Source organism: Dipodomys merriami, unplaced genomic scaffold (genome assembly GCF_024711535.1).
Source record: "Dipodomys merriami isolate MVZ:Mamm:240054 unplaced genomic scaffold, mDipMer1.0.p SCAF_104, whole genome shotgun sequence".
Classification (NCBI taxonomy): Eukaryota; Metazoa; Chordata; class Mammalia; order Rodentia; family Heteromyidae; genus Dipodomys; species Dipodomys merriami.
Genome location: NW_027202316.1, coordinates 80,715 through 107,258, shown reverse-complemented (window position 1 = coordinate 107,258; position 26,544 = coordinate 80,715). Strand labels below are relative to the sequence as shown.

The 26,544-nt window shown below is 47.6% G+C and overlaps 2 protein-coding genes across 4 annotated transcripts in view; both read left to right on the top strand.

The window, feature by feature from the left end:
• The window catches only part of LOC138810675 (uncharacterized), a 43,606-nt gene extending 33,538 nt beyond the window's left edge, over positions 1-10,068 (top strand). For 2 of the 3 annotated variants that reach the window (XM_069997860.1, XM_069997879.1), the window contains exons 2-7: positions 2,791-2,911; positions 4,294-4,401; positions 6,320-6,396; positions 8,622-8,779; positions 9,257-9,421; positions 9,797-10,068. In XM_069997860.1, the coding sequence (XP_069853961.1) occupies positions 2,791-2,911; positions 4,294-4,401; positions 6,320-6,396; positions 8,622-8,779; positions 9,257-9,355 (563 nt within the window). In that variant the 3' untranslated portion in view covers positions 9,356-9,421; positions 9,797-10,068. The remainder of the gene's footprint in view (positions 1-2,790; positions 2,912-4,293; positions 4,402-6,319; positions 6,397-8,621; positions 8,780-9,256; positions 9,422-9,796) is intronic. The other variant, XM_069997870.1, reaches the window with a different exon arrangement.
• On the top strand, positions 10,068-26,458 carry LOC138810669 (ral guanine nucleotide dissociation stimulator-like). The gene is made up of 14 exons (XM_069997847.1): positions 10,068-10,276; positions 12,984-13,180; positions 13,764-13,823; positions 14,540-14,733; positions 14,987-16,314; positions 16,419-16,637; positions 16,903-17,006; positions 17,434-17,494; positions 18,126-18,194; positions 18,623-18,706; positions 19,166-19,198; positions 19,489-19,610; positions 19,803-19,898; positions 20,201-26,458. The coding sequence occupies exons 4-14, from the start codon at positions 14,568-14,570 to the stop codon at positions 20,424-20,426; spliced, it is 2,508 nt and encodes an 835-aa protein (XP_069853948.1). The 5' UTR covers positions 10,068-10,276; positions 12,984-13,180; positions 13,764-13,823; positions 14,540-14,567; the 3' UTR covers positions 20,427-26,458.
• Positions 26,459-26,544: the final 86 nt, after the last annotated feature.

Genomic DNA, 26,544 nt, shown 5'->3' with positions numbered 1-26,544 from the left:
CTGTTAGTGACATGACATAGACCCTTCCCAGAAAAGGAAAGTAGAGGTGATCCAGGCCAGATTAATTACAGGAGAAATTTTAGAAGAACTAGAAGGCTGGAGAGTTGCTGGCAAGGACTCTGCCTTGTGAGCTGTGTGCTGCCTAGAAAACTGTGTCTGAGTCTGTGTAGGACACAGTTTCTTCATTTTCCAAATGGAGATGATACCAAGGACCCTGTAGCATATTGAATTTTCCAAAGATAGCCATGCATGGATCTCTGGACACACATTTCCCACACTGCTCCCTTTTTACTCCTCTCACCTTGTGGTAGGGTTGATGTGTCTTCTCTTTGGTCTCCAGGATTATGTTGTGACAGCCTTGACTGACAGACAGACTGTAGTGAAATCGATTATTATATTCCTAGCAAAGCTCTATGATCAAAATGCTAAGCACCTAGACATGTATTGCTCTTGGAATCCAGCCGCCATGCTGTGAGGAAGCCCACACCCATGTGGGAATCATTGAGCCCTGTGGCCCTCAGGCCTGGCTGAGCTCTTGGTAAATGCCTGGGACCAATCCTGACCATGTGAATGACGGTCTTGCAAGTGGATCATCCAGAAAGCCTGGGTTTAGTTGACTCTGCTTGAACACAGACCAACCCTGGCCCTTTTCTAAGAGGACTAAAACTATTGTTATTGTTTGAAACTACTGGGTTTAGGATTGTTTCCATGCAGTAATATATAAGTGAGATGCTTGTCAGAGAAAGTCACTAAGGAGTGTCCATGAAATAATGCCTGTAAATCAGCACGAACCAGTAATGATAGCTTTTAAAATAATTTGTGTTACTAATAAGTAAGTTTTAATAGAAATCATCAATAGTATCCAGTAGGTTTTAGGGAACTTTATTTGTTATGTGCAAAACCCTATTGTGTGTGAGCTTCCTGGAGGTGCTTTCTGCCGAGATTCTGCTGAGCTCTATGTTCTTTACTGGGTCAGAAAATTATTTGGTTGTCTTTTTTTGGGTCCGGTTGTGGGGCCTGAACTCTGGGCCTGGGCGCTGTCCCTCAGTTCTTCAGCTCAAGGCTAGCGCTCTACCACTTGAGCCACAGCACCACTTCTGGCTTTTTTCTTTCTGCTTATGTGGTGCTGAGGAATCGAACCCAGGGCCTTAGGCATGCAAGGCAAGGGCTCTACCACTGAGCCACCTTCCCAGCCCAATTACTTGGTTTTTAAAGTCTTTTTTTTCCCCTTTTGTTTTTCTTTTCTCTTCTTTGTTTTCTTTTCTGATTCTCAGGAATGATCTATATATTGATCAACTTCTTATTTTATCTGTTCTTTGCAAAAACATAATAGGAGCTATACAAGTACTATTTATCCCTTTAACTGCTGTGAATTGGATACTAGAGTTTGTATCTGGAATATCGTATAAGGCTCATGTGTGAAAGGCCAAGTGACAAGTCAGAGGCACTAGGAAAGAGAAGTGGAACCTTCAGGAGGAAGAGCCTGATGGAAGGGAAGGTAGGTCAATGGTGGGGCGTGGGGAGCAGCTTGCTCTTGAAGTGGATCCTGGGATCTTGAGCCCTTGTCTTTTTCTCTCCTTGGCTATTATGTGTATACTCCCACTATGGTGGTACTCCTTGCCACAGACTTGAAAGCAAAGGGCCAAATGACCCTGAACTGGAACCTCTAAAACTAAACTGAAATAATACCTTTCTTCTGTATAAGCTGATTCACCTCAAGTATTTGTTTTAGCAATGCAAAGAAGACTAAGCTGTTAGACCACCCAAGTGCATTGTGTACTTCCCTTATACACCGCTAGACATGGAAATTGTTTTTAATTCCACCAAAAGAAGCATTCTGTAATTCATATTTTTATGTATTTAACCCAGACGGGTTATCCTAGACTCTGAATAAAGGCCCTGTTGAATTTGTTCAACTTTATTCTAGTAAGTGAATTGTTCTCCACACAGGTTATGCTAATTTACACTTCATTTAGCATTGTGTATGTGATCTTGGTCATTCCATGTGTTTTTGTGCGCATGTGTATTCTGATACTGGGCCTTGAACTTGGGACCTTAAACTTTCTCTTGGCTTTTACACTCAAGGTTTGTGTTCTGTCACTTAAGCCATACCTCCACTTCTGGCTTTTTGATGGTTAATTAGTCATCAAAGACTCATGAACTATCCTGCTTAGGCTCACTGGGAAACCCTGCTACCTCAGATCAGCCTCCTGAGTAGCTGGGATTACAGGCACAAGCCACCAGTATCTGGCTTATGCCATATTTTTGTTGATGCATGGTATTGTTGTATTCTTTGCGCTTTTCTCATTTGAAGGGTGAACCTGGCATTTTATTGTATTCTACCTTCCTTTTTGCTGATGACTAGTGAGTCATGTTATCATATTGGGAGGACCTTTGAGACCATCCACTCAACATTACCTCTTAGAGATGCCAAAACCAAGAATGAGACTGTTTCCTTATTTCCTTACTACTTTTTCTTTTCTTTCCTAAGGAGGTTACATTTAACCTCCTCTGCCCCTTGTTGTTCTAGCCTACTGAGTTCAGCATCTCATCCAGTAGTAGAAGTGTTGGGTACAGGCAGCAAAGGTGGAAAATTACAAGGAGAGAAAATGATGACACTTCAACAGCACAGATTTCCCCCTGGCCATCAGTATTTTTTACCCCAAGAACAAGCTTGTTTCCCATATTTGTGATCTTCTTTGTGTTTGACACAGGATCTAGATCTCAGGGAGGGAGGTCAAATGTTTGCAAAATGATGGAACGGACTCTAATGCACTACGTGGCTTACAGGGTCCTCATCGCAGGCTGCAAATACTTCTGAGGCCAAGAGGTATCTCATCTCTGCAGCTTGCACTGCCTTTCCTGCTTCTGCCTGTGGCTGCTGTCAACTGGGAACGACTGATAAGGAGCAGTAAGTATTGGCTTTGTTCTTATAGGGATGGGTTCCCTAGCACATTTTGCCTGATGCTCTGGAGGTTAGCCCTCTTGAGTGCAGCCTCCCAGAGGCCAGCTGTTGGGACCAGCTAGGTCATGATGTCGTAGTATGGAGTAACATGTGTACTGGCCCTGGAGGGCCGTTGGACACTTGCTCGTCCTTTGTAAAGCTTTTGTATTGCAAGACATTATTGGGCTGTGATTCAGCCAGTCTTGTGTTTTCACTACCATCACACCAATAACTATCTTCCTGACTCCCTAATTCCAGTGAAGGAGCCTGACATTGAGTCCCAGAGGGCCTGTCCCATATGATTCCCGTTTCCCCAACACACAGGCAAGTGTGATTGCTTGGTACTTTTCCAAAGATGTGAAATAAAAGAACGCATTGTGAACAGAGTAGCATTGTGATCCTTTTTTCTTTTTGTGCCATTCCTGTGGCTTGAACTCAGGGGGAAGGCACTATCTCTGAGCTTCTTTTGCTCAAGGCTAGCACTCTACCACTGGAGCCACAGCTCCACTTCTGACTATTTTTAGTAGTTAATTGGACATAACTATACTACCTGGGCTTTACTATCTGGGCTGACTTTGAACCTTGATCTTCAGATCTCAGCTTCCTGAGTAGCTAGAATTATAGTTGTGAGCCACTGGTGCCTGGCTCTGTGTTCTATTTTATTTTATTCTAGATAATTTGTGTAACTCAAACAACCTGTGAGCCTGTTTGTTTTACATACAGGGAAACATCACACCTTGATATGAAAATTCCACCACACATCAAAAACTGTTAACATCTTACTTGTACAACAATTTAAATAATGTTTCTCAGTGATCCTGAAGACATGATCATTTGATAAATCATGGTTCCTTCAGTTTTAATAGAGTCACACATTATCTCCCTTCCTCAGGTCATAGGTGTGTGTGTGTGTGTGTGTGTGTGTGTGTGTGTGTGTGTGTGTGTGTGTGTGTGTGTAACTGAATCCTTTCCAGAACCCAGATTAACCCCTTGTGGGCTCTCAGACACTTCTGAAGTTTCATGGTGTCTTTGGAGACAGGTGGCTACCGTCGTGCTTTCTTAGAGTTTTATTTGTTTTGAGCTTCCACCTGGAGTCTCCTTCAGCTGGCACGTGGGTGGAGGTGTGCGGAGAGCCTAGACACCTGGCCAGGATAGTACTTGTTTCTGTGCTGGTCCAAGGATCGCAGAGTAGCTTGGATTACAGTAGTGAGACACTGGGACCTTGCTAAGAGAAATATTTCTAAGGGACACGTGTCCTGTCCTTTCCTGAGGCTGACACAGCCTCTCAAGATGTGCACCTGTACCCAGTACTTCAAATTGGCATGTGTAACCGATTTTTGTCATGACAGGAAAAGTCATACAGGAAGAACACAGAGAACTCTTGATGGAGGAATTTGCAATCCTGCAAAGAGAAGTCCTGGGGAAAGAACTGCTCAAAGGGTCCCTTCTCTTCACAGGTCAGTTTTAGTCTGCAGACACATTGAACACTCAGCTCCTTTCCTTGTCCGGGAAATTAGAGGAACATTGGCTGGGTACACAGTATTTCATGTATTGTACATTGGATCATTTATTGTATGGTAGTCATTCTTTGAGCAAGAATAGGAGAAAAGGACCCTGTTAGAGATACCTGCTCTTGTGCTTGGATGAATGCTCATATGGGTATCAGGACCATCTGAGTGGCTTTTATTAGAGAAGGAAAATCTTTAGGATCCTGGACTTCAATGGGTGATAAGATGCTTTATCTCCTCATGAGTTTCAAAACAATGGAATATCATTGTCCAGATGTTTGAAAATGATATAGGAGACTTATGACAAGGAGTATAACAATATGTGTCAGAAACTCACATAATAGCCAAGTAAAGTTGGTAATTATTACCTTCAGAACAGGTAAAGCAATAGAAGGTCACAGGCATTGAGCTCACATACCAGTCAGGACCAGGTTAGATTCAGTTTGTGGCAGGAGGTGGTAGGAGCTGTTGTGTAAGGTGTTCAGAGGAGATGGACTTCAGGAGATGGTGAGCAGCCTGGAGGGAGCTGATTTTGCTTCTAAGTTTGATGCTTCATTTAGGTCCTAGTGCCTCCATGAATTGTTATGTGTGCTTCCTTAGAATTTTTCTGTGTGTCAAGGCTGGGGCTTGAGCTCAGGGTCTGTGTGCTCTCCCTTAGCTTTTCCTCACAGGGCTAGCACTCCACCATGTGCCACAGCTCCATTTCTGGCTTTCTGTGGTTCATGAACATGAGCGTCACAGACTTTCCTGACCCAATGGACTTCACACCATGATTCCAGATTGCAGTCTCCCAAGTAGCTGATTCTAGACATGAGCTGCCAGCACCCAGCTACAACTTGTATATGTCATTCTCTAGAACACGCTCATTGTTTTAAGTGTTAATGTCAGAATCATAAGAAATGATTGACAAATTTAATATAACGTATATGAAGTCTTAAGTTTAGGTTTTGTTTAAGATTTGGGCTAAGGACGAAGATGAGCAGTCAGTTTCATAATCAGGCAGAAATTCTAGTACATACACTCTCCAGAGTGTGGTTTTGTGAAGAGAGAAGGGAATATTTAGCACTCCATCAACTTGATGCTCTTGAACTAGCTGACCAGTGTTGCTGTTTTCTCTATTTCCATTTTCATGATGTGCGCCATTTCACATGGAGTTGATAAGAATCTGGGTTTCAGGAGCTTAGCAGACCATGGTTGTTCTCCTCTTGCCAGAAGACTTTAACATTATTGGCAGCAGTGGCAAATGACTCAGGACTCTCTACCTGCTACACATAAGCTATGCCTCAGCACCTTTGGCTTTAGTTTGTTTGTCAGAGGGTCCTGAACATTTACCTGGTGCCAGATGCAGTCAGGGACCTTCCTAGTCCTGCCTGTGAGTACTGGGACCACAGGCCCTTATACTTTGATATAGACTTTGATATAGAACCTCAGTAACTTTTGTCCAGACTGCTGGTCTTGAACCACACTCCTCCAGTGTCCATGTCCCAAGTAGCTTGTATTACGGTTTGCTCTACTGTGCCTGGATGGTGGGTAACTTTAAATCATTTATTGTAGAGGCGTTTTTTTTTTTTGGGGGGTGGGTGGAGGGTAGCTGTCTTCCTAAGTACATGTAAACTTCCTATATTTAAAGCCTAGATCTTTTCATCATACTGTTTAGCTGAATTGTGTGCTATTGCCAGGAGCATGTCTCATTTTACTAGCAAAATTGAAGTTCAAACCTACAAGAAGCTTTCTTATTTGAGGCTACATTTGGCTGCCTTGTAAGGCAAGGTCCCTGTGTCCATGCGCTCTCCCATGCACCTGGGTCCTGCTCTTTGTCAGGCATTCTCTACTTCCTAGTCCTCACAGCATTTGTGATTGCCCACAGCTGGCCAATGGACGAAGAGCAGTTTGGCTTTCCTGCATTCAGTGGCATCTCTCGCCTGACCTGGCTGGTATCCTTGGGTAAGCATTTCCTGGTGTCTGCTACTTTGGCAGAGCAAGAAGAGGAACAGTATATGTAAATGACTGTGCACCTAGAGACCAAGGACAGATGTAAGTCATGAGAAACCTATGAGAAGGAGACTTCAGGCTGTGTCCATTGTATACAAGGGTGACAACAGAGAAAACCCCAAGGGCCACAGCCAGTTGTCCAGGTGCAGCAGAGCTGACAGCTTGCAAAGACTAGAAAGTAGTCCCACTTGTGTTGGCTCCATTGTCCAGTAAGTGAATAGTTGCTTATAGAATTGAAGCATGTTGCGGAGGTCAAGTACTAGAATCTTTACTGTATACTTCTTTATTTGCATACTCAATTTAGAGATTGATCCTGATGTAGTTGACTCAAGTGATCCTCATAACTTCGGCCTTCCCAGTAACTGGGACTCTAGGCCTGCACCCCTGCTCCCAGCTCCCTTCACGTAGCTTTACTGATGAAGAAATGGAGGTGTGAGAAACATGTTGCCATTCTTCACTGCCTCATATCTGAAGACATGATAAACATTCTGAGATAGATCAGACTGTTTATATTACCTAAAGTTTATTTACATCTAATGTCTTTTAGCTGTCATAGCCAATGACTACACTCCTGGCTTCTGATGGTGCCTTGGAGGAATGGTTTCGCATGTCTCCAGTTATTTTCTCTCTCCCTCCAGCTTATCCCATTCTGCTAGAATGAGATATTTGAGCTCAAACATGGCATCTGTCTGGACCTTATCATCACACCTTAAGAGCTACTGATAACTGTTGTCTTGGGACAGAATTCCTTAAGTTAGTTTCAGATAGTATAGTTGAGTGAATGAGGACACAGGCTGATTATGATAGTAGCCCATAAAATGCCTAGAAAAAGTCGGGCATCGGTGGCTAACACCTGTAATCCTAGCTACCCAGGAGGCTGAGATCTGAGGATCAAGGTTCAAAGCCAATCCTGGGCAGGACACCCCTTGACTCTCAGAAAACCGGAATTGGCATGTGACTCAAGTGGTAGAGTGCTCGCCTTGAGCTGAATTGCTGAGGATAGTGCCCACTCCCAGAGTTCAAGCCCCATGACACACACACACACACACACACACACACACACACACACACACACACACACACACACACGAATTGCCTGGAAAAGCAGGGGTCATCCCTCCAATCCCTGCTATACAAATGCAGTAGGAGGCAATGTCTCATGAGTAGCATGGCCTGGCCTTTTCAATTCTTTTTTATATTTTATTTTATTTATTTTATTATAAAGATGCTGTACAGAGGGGTTACAGTTATATGAGTACGGCAATGAGTACATTTCTTGTTGCGCATTGTTACCCCTGCCCTTCTTCTCTCACTATCCCTTGCCATCCCCACCTCCCTCAGTCCTCCCCAGAAGGAAAGTTGTAAATTTAATTTCCAATATACTGTCCTATGAGTATCATTGTTCCAATGGGTCATCCTGTGTCCTGGTTTCAGCGTTTTGTTATTTCCCTTCCCCTCCCCAAATTATACAAATGTATATAGGAGATTCAGGGTACAGGTGAAAAAAAAATAGATTCAGGGTACCAAAATCAAGTAGAGTGACAAACAGGGGATATACCATAGGGGGAAGAACATACAAAGGAAACCAAATAATCACATAGTGCATTAAAAACTACAATAAAGAAAGACCTCTTGGGGTTCATTTCACCTAGCATCATCTTCTATGGTCATATGTATATAGCTGTTGAGCTTTTCTGCTCATCTGACAAAATAATGCTAGATGTATATTAAGTATTGCATATGAGGGAAACGATGGGGCCTGTATTTCTTTGGGTCTGGCTTGCTTCAGTGAATATGATTTTTCCAAGTCTTTCCATTTCCTAACTAATGGTTAGTGTCATTCTTTCTGATGGAAGCATAGAATTCCATTTTAAATATGTGTATATGTATATACACACACACACACACACACACACATATATATATATATATTTATATATATATCACATTTTCTTGATCAATTCATCTACTGAGGGACATCTGGGTTGGTTCCATATCTCAGCTATGGTGAATAATGCTGCGATAAACATATTTGTGCTGGTAGCCTTAGTATGGTTTTGTTTGTGATCATTTGGGTAAATGCTCAGAAGTGGAATCCTTATATATTACCCTGCTAGGGAACGGTCTGGCCTTTTACAAGTGTTTTCTGACTCAGTCTGTATACTGACTCCTTGAAGGGGCAACTGAGGCACAGAAGTCAAGAAACTTCGCAAGGATGCTGTTAGACTTTCCTTGTCTACAACAAGTGACTGAGAGAAACTGTTTCAAGGAGGAAAGGAGTGTTTTGGCTTGCTTCCGGCCTCTTCAGTCCAGGCTTGGTTGTGAGAGGCTTGTGGTAAGTCAGACATCATCTCATCAGCAGTGAGCAATGGCAGAGGCTGCTTCTGTCATGCAGCCAAAGCAGGCTGCACAGTACAGGAAGGGGCAGGACAGACACTTAACCAGTGATCTATTGCACTAGGTCCCAACTGCTAAGTTCCCAGCACCTCCCCAGCTAAGTCCACAAGCAAAGGACCAAGGCAACATTTCCTGTTCAACTAGTAACTGATCCAGGGATTTTCAGTCCTCACTCCAGTTGCCTTTCTGCGGTCCTCACACTGTGTGCATTCTCCCCAGCCATGCGGGAAGCACACAGAAACAAGTATAGACCACACATGGTACTGTCTGCATCTTCTCACAGTCCTCACATACCATAGTCCTTACTAATTTATTGGCTGTGTTTAAATTTTGTCAAAGTATGTATTCAGTTTGTTCAAGACCAACTCATGCAGATATCCAATTTAGAAGTAGTGACAAAAACACCTGTATTCAGGTCCTCAGGATGCTGGGGAAGGAGGCACGGGCCCTGTCTGGTTCTTCAGGACTTGCTCCAAAATCACCACCTTGGCCATGCCTACAAAGCATGTGCTGACATGCTGACACAGGTGTGGATGTGGCTTCCTGCAAAGAGAAGAATGAATTGCCAGTGCCCTGGTTGGTGAGTAGTTGCATTTGTAAATATTCATGAGTGATGTCAAAGAGGAACCCCCTCAGTGAGCCCAGGCCTGGCTCCAGTGGACTGGGTAGCATCAGTTGCCATACATACTCAGGTTATGAATGAACCAGACCCTTCCTTTGGGACAGAATTTACCCAGGAAAATGTCCTCACTGTTGCACAGGCAGACATCGTAGCTCTTCCCTGCTATCGGAAGAGAAACAACCCAGAGAAAGGGGTCACAATTTGGAGAAGTGGCGTTTTACATACTTTGTAGGTTTTCAGGAGCTCTGATGGGAGCTTCAGTGGGAAACAGAAGGGAACCAGAGGACCCTGTCTGCTTTGGGCCCAATTGTTGGTATTTTCTGGCATGTTTAGGTTGAGAGAGTCATGAGAATGTGATGAGAAGAGCACTAAGAATGCCGATGGCCTGTGGCGTGAGGGACATCTGGCTGTCACTGAGCTGCCACATTGAGCCACAGCTGCAAGGAAGCTGAGTGCACAGTGAGGCCATGTCTGCAGAAGGTGGGCAAGCCTCCCACCTGCTCCCCACCATGCGCTGTCTAAAGTGAGGCTTCTCCTGTCTTTTTACAATCTGCTAACCTGGCTTGAGGAGAAAGGGCCTGTCTTCAAAGCAACAGACGTTGAAGGTTCCATTTCAAATCTGGATCCCTGGAGAATGTACCAAATGGAGGTGTCAGCAAGAACAGGTTCCAGAAAGAGTCAAATCTGTGCAGAAGCTCTGGGGCCAGGTCTTTAGAAGGAACTGGCTGCAGAAAGGAAGCTCATCCTGCACTGCCTGGTGCTGGCAGAGGTGGTGCAGAGGTGCTGCTGCTTGGAGCAGTAGGAGAAGAAGCGGTGGGTACCACCAGCACCACATCACAGTTGGATGTTCTCGGCTGTTTGCTTCCATTCTTACCATTAAACATGTTGGAGAAAGAGGATGAGTATGCCGCTACCAATCGTGGGAGTGAGATTTGGAGTTGTGTACAAAGAAAGTCCATACCATGGTGGAGCTGAATTGATTGTGCCATACTTCTGGTTCCATTAGTTTTTCCCCACCATCCTAAGAGGTGGACAATTGTCACTGGTATATTAGCCTTTGGAAATTAAAAATGGTTAAGTCTATAATGGTATAAAATAATAAGCACAGATATATCAAATCAATGTCCTCGGCCTGGATTCTCCCTGCAGCCCTCACACAGTGGTCACTTCCTCAGAGCAGGCAGGAGGAGTCAGGGACTGTGTCATCAGGATAGATGGCAGGATCAGCGCCATGGTCGGCAGGACCAGTAACATGGTCCTGGTGATGGAGGTGGAAACCACATTGGAGGGTTGCCTCAAGGGCTCCTGTTGGGTGGCTTTAGAGCAGGAAACCCCGGCCTCTGTTTCCCATGAAAAAGCCCCCACCATGGCTCCCAGTCAGGCTGAATGCATAGACCTCCTTGGCCCTGCATGCACGAACCATGCCAGTGAGCATAAGTTGCCATCATCAGAGTCTTGGGCACTGACTGTGACATTTTTGTTTTCAGTCATGGGGCCTGAACTTGGCCTCTGTGCTGTACCTCAGCTCTTCAACTAAAGGCTAGTGCTCTACAAATTGAGCCATAGCGCCACTTCTGGCTTTTTCTGCTTATGTGGTCCTGAGGATTCGAACCCAGGGACTCAGGCATGCAAGGCAAGCACTGTACCACTGAGCCACCTTCTCAGCCCTGACTGTGACATCTTGAGCAAGGGAGATGGTGGACCTAGGGAAGGAGCAGACAGAGTAGGGCACACCTAGGAATCTAGAGGCAAAGGATGCCAAGGTTCTCCCTCCCCTGCCGGGATCCCCGTGGTGGAGTCGCCTGTCCACTTCCCCTGTTGCTTGAAAAGTAAAGGACTCCCATCTCCACATTTCTCCACATCAACAAACTCCACGTCCAGGCTGCTCTCTAACTCCTCTTCCCATGCCCAGTGGCAGCCGAAAATTCTCAGCCCTAGGAGCTGAGTGGCGCCCAATCCACTCTGGTAGCCCGATCCCTTTGTGCCCTTTCCACCTCTACCTCAGTGAACATGGTGCAGAAATCACGGGCTCTCCATGCCCACACTGGTCACTCCATCAGCCCACCAAATGAGCCCAGAGATTGGCCTCAAATTCTCTTGGATCCCAGGCCGCCACGCTCTCTGACTCTCCAGAAGAGTAGAGAGCTGAGGCTACAGGACACTGAACAAACTCCCCATTCTTTTCAGCTTCCCATCTCTCACCCACCCTCTCATTCGCACACAGACCTTGTGGCAGGCAGAGCTCCAATATGCGCATGTGAGGACCCATATGAATGAACACAGACGTGTGCCACTGTGTCTGTGTGGATGAATCTGTGTCTATGTGTCCATGTGAGGTCATGTGTGTACCTCTCTCAATAGGTGTGTTGAACAAAGGAGTCTCTCCTGGGTAGGCTTCCAAATAGAGAAGACCTCATCTGTGTGTGCACTTGTGAAATTCTCACCCCCACATAGAGCTCAGATGTTGCCTTTCCTTTTGCTTTGTCGTTCATTGTTGGCTTGCATGGATTTGAGATAGAATCTCTTGCCTAGGTATCCTCCTTGAACTTGGTATCCTCCTCCTGGAGGCTCCTACTACAGGAAAGAGAGGCCTAGGCAAGGACAAGTGGTTTGCAGTTTATTCTCTGTCTAGACACCATGTGCAGGGACTGAATCTCTACAATGTAGAGTGCAGTGAAAATGACTGACACGAGCTGTAGGGTTCCCAAGCATTGGATAGATACTGGGTCTTATTCAGCGTAGGATATGCTCAAGCAGGTGCTGGGTGGAAGCACTAGGAATGAATGGGTGACTGGCGGAGGCAGGCAAGCACAGGCACTTGTACATGAGGAGACATTTAAACTGGTAGGAGGGATCTGGTGGGAACTCATTAAGTGTGTCCTCATAACCATGACATTAACTAGACAGAGGACAGTTGGTTGTGTATGTGGAGTGTGTCTCGTTTGGCTCCTGCCCTGCCATGGGGCCCAGCTAGCACCCAGGGGACATTTGCAGAGGTGTGGTCTGAGGCTGAGTTCAGAAGAGGGGACTTCCCTTCATTGATGATGTTATCTCCAGAAATGACGTCACAAAGGGCCAGCAGGAGTTGGTGCTGGTTACCAGCTGAACCAGCTGAGCTGTATGGACAGCGGAGGGACAGCAGGATGTTCTCCTGCTGTTGCCCGCTATTCCACAGAACAGCGCCACAGAGCGAGTTCGATATTGTTCGAAGACGCTGGGTCATCCCTTGTCCCAGTCGCCTGAGAAGAAATACACCATGTATCCCACGGGTGAATCAAGGAAGAAGGAGGGTGTGGAGGGAGGGCGAGTCCCCTAACCTACTACCTTCTGGCAGCCTCAGACGCTATGTGTTTACATTCTTGAGTGGGGTGAAAGTGTGTGTGTGTGTGTGTGTGTGTGTGTGTGTGTGTGTGTGTGTGTCTGTGTGTGTGTGTCCCCAGGTTATTTTCATGGTATGGCCCTGAGCCTTTTCCCAGTGTGCTGCTGTTTCTATGTTTAACTGTGTCTCATTTCTTCACAGGAATTAGAGTGGGTTTTAGCCCCCACCCTTCCTGATCCCTGCAAAGCAGGATACCTGCAGGGAGGTAAAGTGGAGAAGCTAGTAGACCACTTAGTGCCTGCCCTGCTATTCGGAGATGCTGTGTTTATCCCAGTATTTCTGGGGACATACCGCACTTTCACGACTGCCCATCACGTGTTGAACCTTCTGTTCAACAGGTAAGTGCCACCTCTGATCCTAGGGATGGGTCCATTGGCTAGGCCTTGGCATGTGCTGCACCAGTGAGGATCTGCTTGGATCTTGACTACTGGCATGCTAGGAGCAACATCCTCACTGCCTGAGGCTGGAGTGGTGGGATGGGTCCTGAACAGGCCTGTCCACATCATGACCTTACACACTAGGGAGCGCAGGGATGTGGGCGCAGCTGGGAGAAGCCCCTCTCTCATGAAGACCCCCTCTCTACATCGAGGCCTCCTATGAATAAGACCTCAAGAAAAGCATTTTCCAAATTGACAGTGGTGGTGGATGTTCCATCTGGGCATCTTGACCTACCTGAACCTCACTAGGAAGCCCAGGGGAAACACTGAGAAACCCCATGCCCATTGAGGTGTGTGTGGGGGAGGAAGCTAATGGGCTCATCATCTTGTGTGGGGATGCATTTCCAGACGCTTGACACCACTCAGTGAAAGAACAGGGAAATCCTTGTCATCCTGAGCTCCATCCTGTGCTCAGAGAGACCATTGGGACTGTAGACATCATGTGCAGACACAGTATGTTTGACATTCTCATGGTGTCCCCTAGATACAGTCATTTTGAGGACTATGAGGAGGAGAAGGCAGGCGCGCAGGAGCACCTGCAGCGGTGAGTGTGCCTGGGGGAGGAGGGAGGGCATGTGTCTTCGGGGTGGTTGCAAAGAGCTGGCTTTGGGAGGCCTGGGCAAAGGGAAATTGAGATTCCTGAGGGGAAGGCTCAAGTCCAGGTAGAAATGTGTCCCTGCAGGGATTGTGTGTGCTTGTTCTGTGCCTATGGAGGGTGGGAGAAGCCTCTGGCATGTGACCAACCCAGTCCCATTTGCCTGCCCTGGGAATCCTCAGGACCACACAGAACGGGGAGGGCCACACTGCGCCATCATGGACAATGCCCTGAGATTCCAGGGGCCTCAGTGAGTGCTCAAGGGCCAGGATGTGCTGTTTGGGTTGAGAGTCAGGACAAGACTGTTGACACCTGGCTCTATGTGAACAGGAGGCCACTAGAGGCCACTAGAGGCTGCCCAAGTGAGGAGATTCTGGGTTCTGGAGATAACAAGCAACAGGACAAAGCACCCCAGAGATGACAGTTTGGGGAGCATGCCCAGGGACACCAGGCAGTGGGTGTGGGTGGGGTGGTTTCATCTGTGATGTAGGTCTAGTCGCATCCCTTGTGTAGACAATGTGTGTAGTGCAGCCAGGTGACCAGGCTCGTTATGGGCTATGGGCATGAGCAGGCCCAGGAGCCCAATTCATACACCTGTGTTTGAGGGGGTCTGAAAGGAGGGTAGGCCCAGCCTCTGACTCTGCTGCTTCTCCCTCTGCACCTAGAGCCTTCTCCTTCATACTGGGCTCCTGGATGAGGGAGTACCCAGAAGACTTCACTGGAGCACCGGACACGTCCTGCCTGCAACACCTGGTAACATATCTGCACCTCAATATGCCTGGCTCTGTTGAGGAGCAGCAGGCCCGCTTTCTGCTCAGCCAGCTGGAGCACATGCTTCTCAAGAAGCCAGAGCTGGAGGGTGAGTAGCATGGGCTGGCAAAGGAGAGAACAGGTGTGGGATTCCAAGCTTTGTCCACCTGAAGGCAGCTCCCATGCTACCATGGGGCCATCAACAGGACAGCCAGGGAACCTGGATGCCGTGGCATGAAACCTGTCCTGGCAGGGCTTCCTGGGGTGGAGTCCAGGGACTAGGGCTTCTCAGCAGGCAGGGGTCTCGTGGCCGTAGGAATGACTGAGGGGAAGGCAGTGCTGTAGGGGATCTTTTCTTGCAGCTGTTCCACCAACTGCCAGGCTTTATGAGAAAATCACCGTCCAACCACTGGCTCCAACACCCTGCGTAGAAGCAGTACTACCATGTCAGTCAGAGCTGGAGCTAGCTGTAGCCTCAGAGGCCCCCTCAGCTCCAGGAGCTGCAGTGGAGCGCCAACAAGAACCCCATGCAGACGGATGTTCTGACTCACCTCGATCAACTGTGACCGAAGAGATCAATCCACCTGCAGGTCAGCCAATGGCCCACAGCCTTGCACCATCTCCAGCACCAAGTCTGGATCTTGACCTGCAATACTCAAGTCTTGTTCTATCAAATGAAGGAAGAATGGCTGATCCCTCAGTGCCAGGGGCACTTAGCCCAGTGGTAGCAATGGCTCTAGAGCCAGCCATTGATGCACCAATACATGCCAGTGATGAGGGTATGCCAGTGCCCACTCCAGAAGCTCAGCTGCCTGAAGGCCAGTGTGACCCAATTCTGCAACCCGCCCAAGAAGGAGACGCATCTGCAGTTCAACCAGAGCCCTCCAAACCTATTGTAGTGAGCAGCTCAGGGCCAGAGCTAGAGGCTCCAGGAGATGAAAGCCTGGAGTCTGTTCTCGGTCCATCTGGGGAGCAAGTGGAGTCTCTGGGTCCATCTGGGGAGCAAGTGGAGTCTCTGGGTTCATCTGAGGAGCAAGTGGAGTCTCTCGGTCCATCTGGGGAGCAAGTGGAGTCTCTGGGTCCATCTGGGGAGCAAGTGGAGTCTCTCGGTCCATCTGGGGAGCAAGTGGAGTCTCTCGGTCCATCTGGGGAGCAAGGGGAGTCTCTCGGTCCATCTGGGGAGCAAGGGGAGTCTCTCGGTCCATCTGGGGAGCAAGTGGAGTCTCTCGGTCCATCTGGGAAGCAAGTGCAGTCTTGCCCCCTTGCTGGAGAGGCTGACTGCCTTGAGTCTGGTGCTGAGCAGCCAGAGCCACCCGCACAGGAGCCTCTGCCGCCCAGCCGGGATGTAGCACCCGTCCCATCTGTGCAGCTGGAAGCTGACACAGGCTTAGGAGGGGACATTCATCCAGTTACTTATTTTGAGCCGCCAGTGGCTGAAGACGCCGATGGTGCTCTGCCCTGTGCTGCTGAGGAAGAGCCTGCTCGCCCACCAGCTAGCGCGGCAGACAGGCCTGCGGAAACAGACCCAGCTCCCTGGGAGTGTGTGGAGATGGAGGATGTGCAGATTTCCTCCAGGGGGCCATCCCGGATGGAATTAGACATGATGGAATTAGACAGTGATGAGGAGACAGGTCGAGTGCTAGATTGGCTGCCCGAAGAGAAGGCAGATCAGTTCTCCATCATGGCCATCGTAAGTAGCTTGGCAGGGCTGGGCGTATGGGCTTTCCTTTGCACCTCTACTGCCACACCTGCCTCAGGGCAGAGTCATGCTGACCATTCATTTCATCTTTTCAGAAACTGTTCAAAAAACTCCTTCCTTACCACCTTTTGACTTATGTGTATGTCCATGCTGACCAAAAGGAGTGTCTGGAGCGCCTGGCACCCACTCTGCTTCCCATACTGGAGCACTGTGAGCAGGTCTCCAGTTGTGTGATCACCACGTGCCTCGGGGACCACAGCATGGAGGCAGCAGAGAGAGCCCAAGTGGTGCAGCACTGGATAGAGGTGGCTCTGGTATGAGCAGGAGGGGCCCGGGGGCTCTTCTTCCCTTTCCCACTCCCACCAGGGGGCTGCCTGCTCCCTCACAGCCTCTGCCTAACCTACAGCCCTCCTCCTACTCTGCCCTCACTTGGGCTGTGTGCATTCCTGCCCTGCTTCCACTGTCATTCCCCTCCCCCAAGCTGTCCCAGTTCAGCCTAGTAACAAAGGCCCAGCCCCAGGCCAAGCAGGAGCCCAGGAGTTTCCTCCACAGCTCTCCTCACCCATTCTTCACTCCTAGGAGTGCCACCTTCTGAGGAACAGCTGCACCCTCGTTCCCATCATGTGTGCTCTGCAGAGCAGCCAGCTCCAAGGCCTGAAGAAGACGTGGAGATTGATTGGCAGGTGGGTGCACCTTTCTCCTGGGCAACCCTTGCTTCCTCAGCCTAGCGTCCCTCATCTGGGAGCCCAGTGGCAATTCCCCATGGCAGGGACTGCGGCTCTGCCCAACTCAGACACCTATGACCTTGCTTAGGATTTGCCTGTGTGGTTGGGATTCCTTTTGTGCCATACTTTTTCCTTCGGACACAACATGCCCACACCCGTCTGTGCAGTGCTCTTCCAAACAAAACCACACTGGAAATTGGGTGAAACTGGAGGTTTCCCCTCAAGACTTGGCTCCAAACCATGTGACCTTAGGATCACAGTGGATCTCCTTGCACAGCTCTGTTCCCATTAGGATGAAGTCCTGCCCCAAAATGGGCAATGCATTCACACTCCTCCCCTCTCTCGCCCTCTCCCATCTGTCACCTTGTCTCTGTCCCTCCTCCAGGGAGAGTCGGAAGACGTTCCAGGAGCTGAAGAAGATGTATTGCCACGAGCAGGTGTACAAGGTGGTATGAGCCCCAGAATAACTTTTGGTCCAGGGAGGGCGGGCGAGGATTTGCTTTCTGATGGAATTCTAGGAGAGTATCCAACATAGCTTGTCTAGAAGCATCCATCATGGGCTTGGGGCTAGGATAGATTGTATGGGAACAGGAGGCCCCTGGGGACCCAATGGAGTCAGTGGAAGAGGAGGCAAGCTGGGTGCCTGAGGAGGTTGGAGGAAGTGATAGGATTGGGGATGTCCACTTTCCTGTCCAGCTTCCTCCTGAGTGTGGCCTGTGATGAGGCTGCCTCTCTACAACCTGCCTGCCTGGCACCGCCAAGCCAGGCCCTGGCTTGGTTTCTGGGTGGCCTTCCCATCCCAGGAGGGAAGCCTTGCCAGTCACGTGGGTCAGCGGGTTCCTCCAGACCAGGCAGCCACAGAAACATCTTTTAGGGCACGCAAATGTCCACATCCACCCTGGAGACAGGCCCTGCCAGGCTCTCTAGCCTGCCCAGGGCTACAGTGCTGATGGTCACAAGGAGCCTGAGATCTAAAGGCCCAAGCCAAAGCTGTCACACCCCATGGAAAGAAGGGACTCTGGAAGATTGAATGGTTAGAGAATGAAAGCTTTTTACTCCCATGCCCAATGCTGCCAGAGGCAAGAGCCCAAACACAGGACCCTCTGGAAGAAACTCAAGAGAGGCCTCAGGAAGCCTCAGCAACTGGTGAGTAGTGTGCGAGCCTGAGACCAGGGGCTTCCTAGAAGGAGGAGTTGAGGGGCTTCCCCCAACACAACCGACCAGTTGGCCCACTCCCTTATTGCCCCATTACACCCTGCCTCTGCTCAGATGGCATGTTGCAGGAATGCATTGCAGCCACCACAGTAAGGAATGCAAGAGCACAGGAGCAGGTGAAGGGCAGGGCCACAGACCTTGCATGGGTGTCAAGTGTCAGCCCTGGAGGGGACCAGGCCAGATGGATTTCCCCATGCAGGGCTGTGTCTTTGGTATGGGGTAGAGGGTGGATCATTGAGGAATGAGCCTGTCTTGCCCCAAGTTCTGCTAGATAGATGGCTCCATGGGACTGGGGTAAGTCGGGTTCTTGCGAGGAGCTTAACAGGACCCTTCTGATTTTTCTGCACCCAATGCCACAGGAGTATCCCGAGGGCACAGTCCCTTACCTGGGCACCATCCTCAGTCACCTGGCCTCACTGCACAAAGACCAAGATTCCAAGGATGTGAGTGAACAGGGCCCCAGCCCTGGGAAAGCAGATTGGGGACAAAGAGCCTCTCCCTGCCCCTTGGCCTCCAGCAAGAGCCCACGTCTTCCCCAGCCCCAGAGTGCCAAGCACCACAGCAATCCTACTTATGATGCCCTATGCCCTCAGACCTCAGTGCTGCTGATGACATTTGGCCATGTCTCAGAGGGAGGTCAGTGAGGGTGGCAGTGTGACAGCAGGTGCTCAAGCTGACATAGCATGTGGGAATAGCATGGCCTTGTCCCTGAAGCCTCAGTCTCTGCCATGTCCACAGAGAATTGAGCAGTGAGCAACCTGTCCTCAGGCCCCTGGCATCCCTGCCCTAGACTGAGAGCAATCCTAGTCCAGCTGTGCACCCAGCCTGCCCTCTGCTGGACGGACTTGGTAGGGCGCCAAGTGGAAACAGCATTTTCTTAGCACATATTCTTTGCTCTGCAGGGCTCTTGGCTGAACATAAAAAGACGACGAGAGGTGAGAAAATGACACCTTCCTCTGCAGGCAGCCAGCTGTGCGGGTCCCTTAGGTCCTTCCTTCTCTCTGATGTGGATGGTCACATTACTTGTCCTCCAGAGGTCAGGAGATGGGGCCTTGAGCTGGGGATCTAGGACAGCTTCCTGGGGTTGGGCACTGGATCTCAGTAGAGAAAGGCGAGTGTGTTGGGGAGAGACAAGAGTGAAGCCAAGTGAAGACCTGAAGTCAGCTGCCTGGCCTACCTTGCCCTGGTCCAGGTCCATCACCACTGTGTCCTTTCTCTCAACCAGGAATTCAAGGTGATGGCCCTGGTCAAGGAACTACAGGGCTCATGTAAGGAGCTCGAGGTAGTTCCTGACATGAAGTTCGTATCTTGGTTTAATAATATGAACCACCTGAATCAATTGGAAAGGTGAGCTGGGGTAGGCAATGGGGGCAACAAACATGGGAATCCCCAGCACCAGTCCATGAGAGCCTGTTGCCTGAGTCAGCCTCCCACCAGACCTGTTGAAGGAAGGGTATATGAGCTCCTGAGTCCCCAGGGCCCCTGGGAGGGAACCCCCAGGGTGGAGCCTGCTGTCCAACCAGCTACTTCTTGTCTTAGCTCCAAGCTATCCAGGGAGCTGGAGCCTCCCCGCCGGGTACTTGTCCTGAGCAGGAACAACAAGAGGAGCCCTCCCCTGCGGAAGCGCTCAGGAAAGTAAGTACATTGGCCCAGGGGCCAGGGACTCCCCAGGGTCTGGGTGGTGGGACAGGCAGCCTGATGAGCTGGGGCTGCCCTCCCACCAACTGCCACACAAGCCTTTGTCTGGGTGGTGTGGCCTGACCTCTGCCCACCTCACTTCCTTCATTGGGGTCCCACGGTGGTCCTCAGAGGATTGGGCACATGGCTACTTGCAAATGAACATTAATGAAGGCTGCCTCAAGCCCAGAGGGCAGTGGGTGTGGGACAGCCCTGTGGGCTCAGGGAAGCCCTGGAATTAAGGCAATCTCTCCATTCAGTTGCCAGGCTTCAACAAGAAAGCTCAGTGACAATGGCAGCTCCCAGTGGGAGACAAATGAACAGCTCAGCGGTGGAAGGGGCAGCCATGTACCCAGCGTGCACTTGAGCTGCTCACCCAAGCCTTCTTCACACTGCAACATGGCAAAGATGACAGAATATGAGGGAATCTTGCCGTTCCTGAGCCCCCAGCCCACCAAGAGAGCTGGGCATGGGGCTCTATCCTAGGCTGTCCTTTATTCAGCCCAGATGCCTGGACTCCAACCAGAGAAAATCATTCTCCAATGAGTTATGGGAAATGCATTGCACAATGCACAAAGACTCAAATGTCAGGTCATTTAGATTAAAAACCTATGTGGAAACACGAATAGCCTGTTCAAACCATTTCTTTACAAGAGCAAGGTTTTGGTGGGTGCTTTTCTTTGCCTTCGTTAATGGCAGAGACTTCTGCATATTCTGTTCTAAGAAGAAATCCTTTCAGGCTTTGAGCTCATTTTTTTTCCTGCAGAATGAGCAAGAGCAGGTCCCTCTAGGGGCTAGGCTTTCAGTCAGGTGTTCTCATGAGAACTGTTTCACAAGCCTGGAAATGTCAGTGTTGAAACGTCTCCTTTGCAACAGCCATCATCTGTGCGGGAAGCTGCTGGCTTCTGTGCAGGCAGGGAATCCACCTCAACCTGCTGGGAGGGACTTGGGGTCACCATGCAGGACCCTGGGGGAAAATCGAAGTGAGGCCACACCAGACCCAGGGGGACACTGCTGAGCTGCAAGAAGTGCTAAACTCAGTCAAACCAAAATCACAGTTCTTCCAACCCAAGAACATCCCTAAAACCGTAAGCACACTGATGAAAGAAAACACAGGAAAACATGTAAAACAGCATAGATCACAGAAAGCACATCAGTCAAATGCCAGAGCCACTCACAGATTCCTAAGGGAATATAAATCCTCTTTACCCATCATTTCACTGAGTTCAAATAATTCTTCAATAGTTGCCCTCCTGAGCTCTTATGCCAGTTACAGGAAGAAGATATATTATCTTTTCTCCATTACACAGTTGAAGAAAGCCATGGCAAGAGCACTTCCCCTTTGTGTTTACTTCACAATACCAGAGTTCCAGTGGACAAAATGTCCATCCGGCCAAGCAGACACACATGACCAGGAAGGAAAGTGAGGACTATGCTCCTAGAATAATCCACAGAGCAGTAGCAAAGGAGCCCAGCAAGAGAGCAATAGAGGATAATGCACACTCACCATCTGGGAAGGGAATGTTGCTTCAATCCTCCACTGTAAATTACCTGCCAGGTGCTTGTGACTCATCTGCAATTTCAGTGTCTCAACAGCCTAAGATCTTCAACCTCACACAACTGAGATACACGCTGCCATTCCAGATATCCTTGCAGACTGTTGAAACCAAACACAGAACTTAAGATGGTCAAAACTTAAAAGCTTCATATCCATGGCCATACAGTGACAGATTACATGGTCAGAAATCATGTGGAGTTCAGCTTTTGCATGAACGTAACATTTCACAAAATGTTAAATTCTATCAGATGCAAGAATAGAATAGTCAACCCAACTTCCTAAGGGAATCACTGCCCAAATGAATGACCTAACAGCATCAGTGCTGGATGTGATGAGAGGGGAAACACCTGAAGATACAATGTTTACTTGAAAAGAGAAGTGTTTCCTTTCTCCTGTGAGGAGATTGCAAATAGCTTTCCTCTCCTTTCTAATTTTGTCTTCAAAGATCATTTAAAAAGAAGTGTCCTCTTTTCAAGTGGATATTTTCGTTCAGCTACTTATCGTGAATTTCCAGTTTTATTGGATGATAAGCAGAAAATCTTCTGGTAGAGATTTCTTTATAAACAGAAAATGTATTTGAGATGAAGTTGTGTATTGCTATTGCATCTACTAAAGATGACCTGTGATCCACTGCCTATAGTAGATGAATTTTCTGTTCTTATTTTAATGTATTTTTCCTAATAATTCTTACATACTTTTAAATGAGGTTAGTTTTGTGTGTGTGTGTGTGTGTGTGTGTGTGTGTGTGTGTGTGTGTGTGTGTGTGTGTTGATCTTGGGACTTGAACCCAGGGCATAGGTACTGCCCCTAAATTTTATGCTCAAGGCTACCACTTCTGGCTTTTTGGTGGTTCATTTTAGATAAGAGTCTCTTGGACTTTCCTCCCTCTATCACCTTTGAACTGCGCTCCTCAAATCACAGCCTCCTGAGGAGCTAGGATTATAGGCATGAACCACCAGTGCCCTGCATGATGTCAGTTTTTATCATTGTTGGTGACACAACACACCCGTAATTTACTCCCTACTCTTCTCTCAGGCAAATCTGTCATAGCACCTCCTGGTTTGTCCTAGTTCAGGTTAGACCAGGATCCTTTGAATCTGCAGTCAACCACAGAGCTAAACTCACAGGTGCATGTCACCACACCTAGCTCACTGCTTGAGATGGGCTCATGCTAACAGTTTTATTCAGCCTGGCCCTGAACTGTGATCCTCCCAATGGCTGCCTCCACACTAGCTGGGACTGCATGCATGAGTCATGTTTCCAACCTCATGTAATGTTTTTCGGGCACAGGGTAGGTGGAAGGAAGATGTGAGGAGATGGATAAGAGATTGGTTAGGAAGGGATAATGCATAGCTCCAATCCATGCCTTAGGACCAAGGCCATGAGACTGAAGGGCTGGGTCTCATGTTCACAATGAGAAGCAGAAAAAGCTCTTCCCTTTCAAATGTCCTTGTGGCAACCCCAGCTTTTCTGAAGACACAGCTTCAGATGGACTGGAAGAAATACTGGGGTTTCAACACAGAAACCTTTGTGCTTCAGTTGTGAGATGTGTGGGCCACACACTTCATTAACTCCTTCCTCGTTGTACATAATACAGGAATTCCTGCTTGGAGCTACCTGTCCCATTTCTTCTTTATCATTCTAGGTAAGGGCTGAGCTTCACACTCATTCTGAGATCCAGATGATTCTTTTGATTGTAAAGGTGAAATACAGAGGGATTACAGTTAGGCCCTGAGTCCGTTTCTTTTTAAAAGTGTCACCCCTTCCCTCTGGTTCTCCCAGTGTTTGTCCTCATGACTCCCCTTACCCCCCAAGTGATAGAGTTCATTTCCTTTCTTTAGCTTGCATCACTGAGAAGTAATCTCCAAGGAATTTTCACTTTCTGTTCCCATTGAAATCACTGAATTATAGTGGACAGAGGTCATCAGGGACAGAGACTTCAAAGTCAGGCTGCAACGAAAGGACAAATTGCTCAGTTCAGACTCCTAATTTTAGTAGACTACAATGGCAGCTACAGTGAAAGGCCTGTGAGATTCCTGCCTCACCATCATGGGCAAGAGGATGTTATCCTTAAACTGTGTCCTGCTTTCCAAAGACCTTGAGAGATCCAGTCTCACAGTTTACAGGCATTCTGTCAATCACTTTTCTATCATTGGGAGGTTTACATCTGCAGGGAATGTTAGCATACAATTTTCTGAGCTCCATCCAGTATCTATGAAATTGCTTCAGAGCCCATGTGCTCAAGGCTGGCCACTAGCCTCTGGTGTTACTTAAGAAGCAGAAGGAAGTGAAGTCATGGGGTCCCCATGGGAAGGGTTGTTGGGACCTTGGCTTTGCCATTATGTCATTTCTGCTTCCTGACCATCACCAACTCAACAGCTTTGTCATGATTTCTGCCTCCACACAGGCTCAAAGAAAGGTGGCCAAGTGACCATGGATGGAAATCCATAAAACCTTGGACCAAAAGGATCCTTTTGTCCTTTTACAGGCTTTGGTCAGGTGTTTGGTCACAGCCACTGAAGATGCCAAAAGTGGTAGTTTTGGCCTGAGTCTGTGAGCTGCTTTTGTATGCTACATGTGGAAACAGGAGGTAGAAACAATAGGTTGAGGAGGCTAGCCAGCTCTATCTGCACACTGCTGTGCAGTAGGACTTTCTGTTGTGACTAACATCCCCTGAATGCTCTGCAACCCCTTAGTCACAGGTGGCTACTGGACACTTGGAATGGGACTGGAGCAATTGAGAGAATATTCAGCATTATTGGACTTGAGTAAATATAGTGTTCATAACCCTACCTGAGAGTAAGGACTTGGATAAAGAATGGGTGGAAGCATTCCTGGGACCTTGGCCAGAGAGCTTTTAGTCACAAAATTACAGGAAATGACTGACTCCTCACTTGCAGAAGACAAGAATTCTGCCACAAACACAGAGCCACAAATTCCGATTTGTCAGGGTGTCCTTACTTCTAACGGAGATCTCTCCAGAGCTGCCATCTGCTCAACACCAGAACATGGATAGGTTCAGAAAAACCTGAGGCTCATTTCTTTGGCCATACTGCTTTGCTTTTCTGTCTTAAAGATGGAAGGCTTCTAAGAATCCCTGGCTATTTCTGAATACACAATAGCTCATTTCATAGCCTCTAACCTCCTCTGCCGTTTGACTGAAGAAATCTTTCTTCCTCTTCCATGAGCATCTTTTTCTTCTCTGCTTCTATGACAAGTCTTGCATTGGGCTGTCTTGCAAAGGGCTATCTATAGATGTGATGTGAGATCACATGGAACACAAGTAAAAGCTAATTATGCACAGGCATGACTAAGTCACTCAGGTTTACATGCACATCATGGAAGGACCCCATCAATTCCATGGGGAAACTAAGCATATGGGATACACCTATAATCCAGGCTGTATGGAAGGCAGAGGTAGGTGCATTGTATTTGTATATGTTCCTCATTCTTGGAATCATTCTTTGGAATGGAATTTCTCCAACTGGACTTGATGAAATCTGTGTGTGTGTGTGTGTGTGTGTGTGTGTGTGTGAAATGAACATTTCAAGGGTTATGTCGTCTTGTGTTTTCCTAGTGGGTGATGAACCGGCTACATTCCATAGCTGACAGACAAAGCAGCCATGGAAATAAAAAGAGCAGCCCCCAGACAAAAGTAATTATTCCCCAATTCCAAAAAGAGTAGATGAAAACAGGACGTAAGGTAATATTCCATGAAATAAGATAATAGTTACGAAGAATGGGAATTAAATTCGTTGGAAAAAAATAGTACTTGAGAACAAAACTAGGCAAAGGAGAAAAACAGGAGGATGTACAGGAATAAAGTTGATAGAAAGCAGGGTGAGAAGAAGAGAATAGAGAAGATCCAGATAATGTGAAATAACAGAGAAAATAATATAAATACAGCATAACAAAATCAAGTTAAAGAATTTTAGGTTGAAAGATGATGAAGCAGCAATATAGGCACAAGGCTCCTCAGTTCAAATTCCAGTTCAGACAGATAGAAAGATGAAGCAAGGAAGGAATGAAGGAAGGAACGAAGGAAGGAATGAAGGAAGGGAGGGAAGGGAAAGGAAAAAGAAAGCAAGATAGAAAAAGGGAGGGAGGAGAGAGGGAAGGAAGAAAGGAAGGAAGGAACGAAGGAATGAAGGAACGAAGGAAGGAAGATAGGAAGCGAGGAGGGAAAGGAAAAGAAACAGGAACAAAGCAAAGAAGGAAGGAGGAAAGAAGAGGAAGGAAGTAAAGTCAGAGGAAAGGAATGATGGAACAAAGGAGGAAGGGAAGATGAAGAGGGGCTGGAAATAAAGAATGAAAGACACCAAAATCATCTTTTGTAGTCACAGACCTAAGGCACAAAGAATCAAGCAAGTTGATGTGAGCTGACAATTAGATCCAATTTCTAATTATTAAACAGAAAATAGTATTTGTTACAATCCACTGTATGGTATATAGTTTTTATAAGTGATATAGGTTGGTGCTTCAAGCAATGTTATTTAGTAAGACTGGCTAGAGTGGTCAGTCAGTTGTGGTTTTGTAAAGACAGAATGTTCAAAGCATTTAGAGGTGCCCCATACATCACTGCATTTGTTTTATTTTGTTACAAACAATAAGCTTGTCTTCCAATTATCCATACACTTATTGTAACTTCTCAAATAAATGAAACTATCGTGAGCAAATGTGACTTCCTTTTTTGATTTTGTTTTGTTTGTTTTTAAATTGCAGAGCTTTTCTACTATACACATCATCAGGTTTGATCACAGTAACATTGTACTTTTTTCCCCCCTGGGGAGGGGAGGCATAAGGGGGGGAAGCAATAGTATGTCACAGTCTTGGTTCAAAATCATGATAATGAGAGGTGTGTTTAGAAATGCCTATTTTCAATGGAATAGAATTGAAAACCCAGAAATGAACCCACAGACCTATAGCCATCTAATCTTCGATAAGGAAGCTAAAACAATAGAATGGAAGAAAGACAGCCTCTTCAGTAAATGGTGCTGGCAAAATTGGTTAACTACATGTAGAAAACTAAAGCTAGATCCTTATATA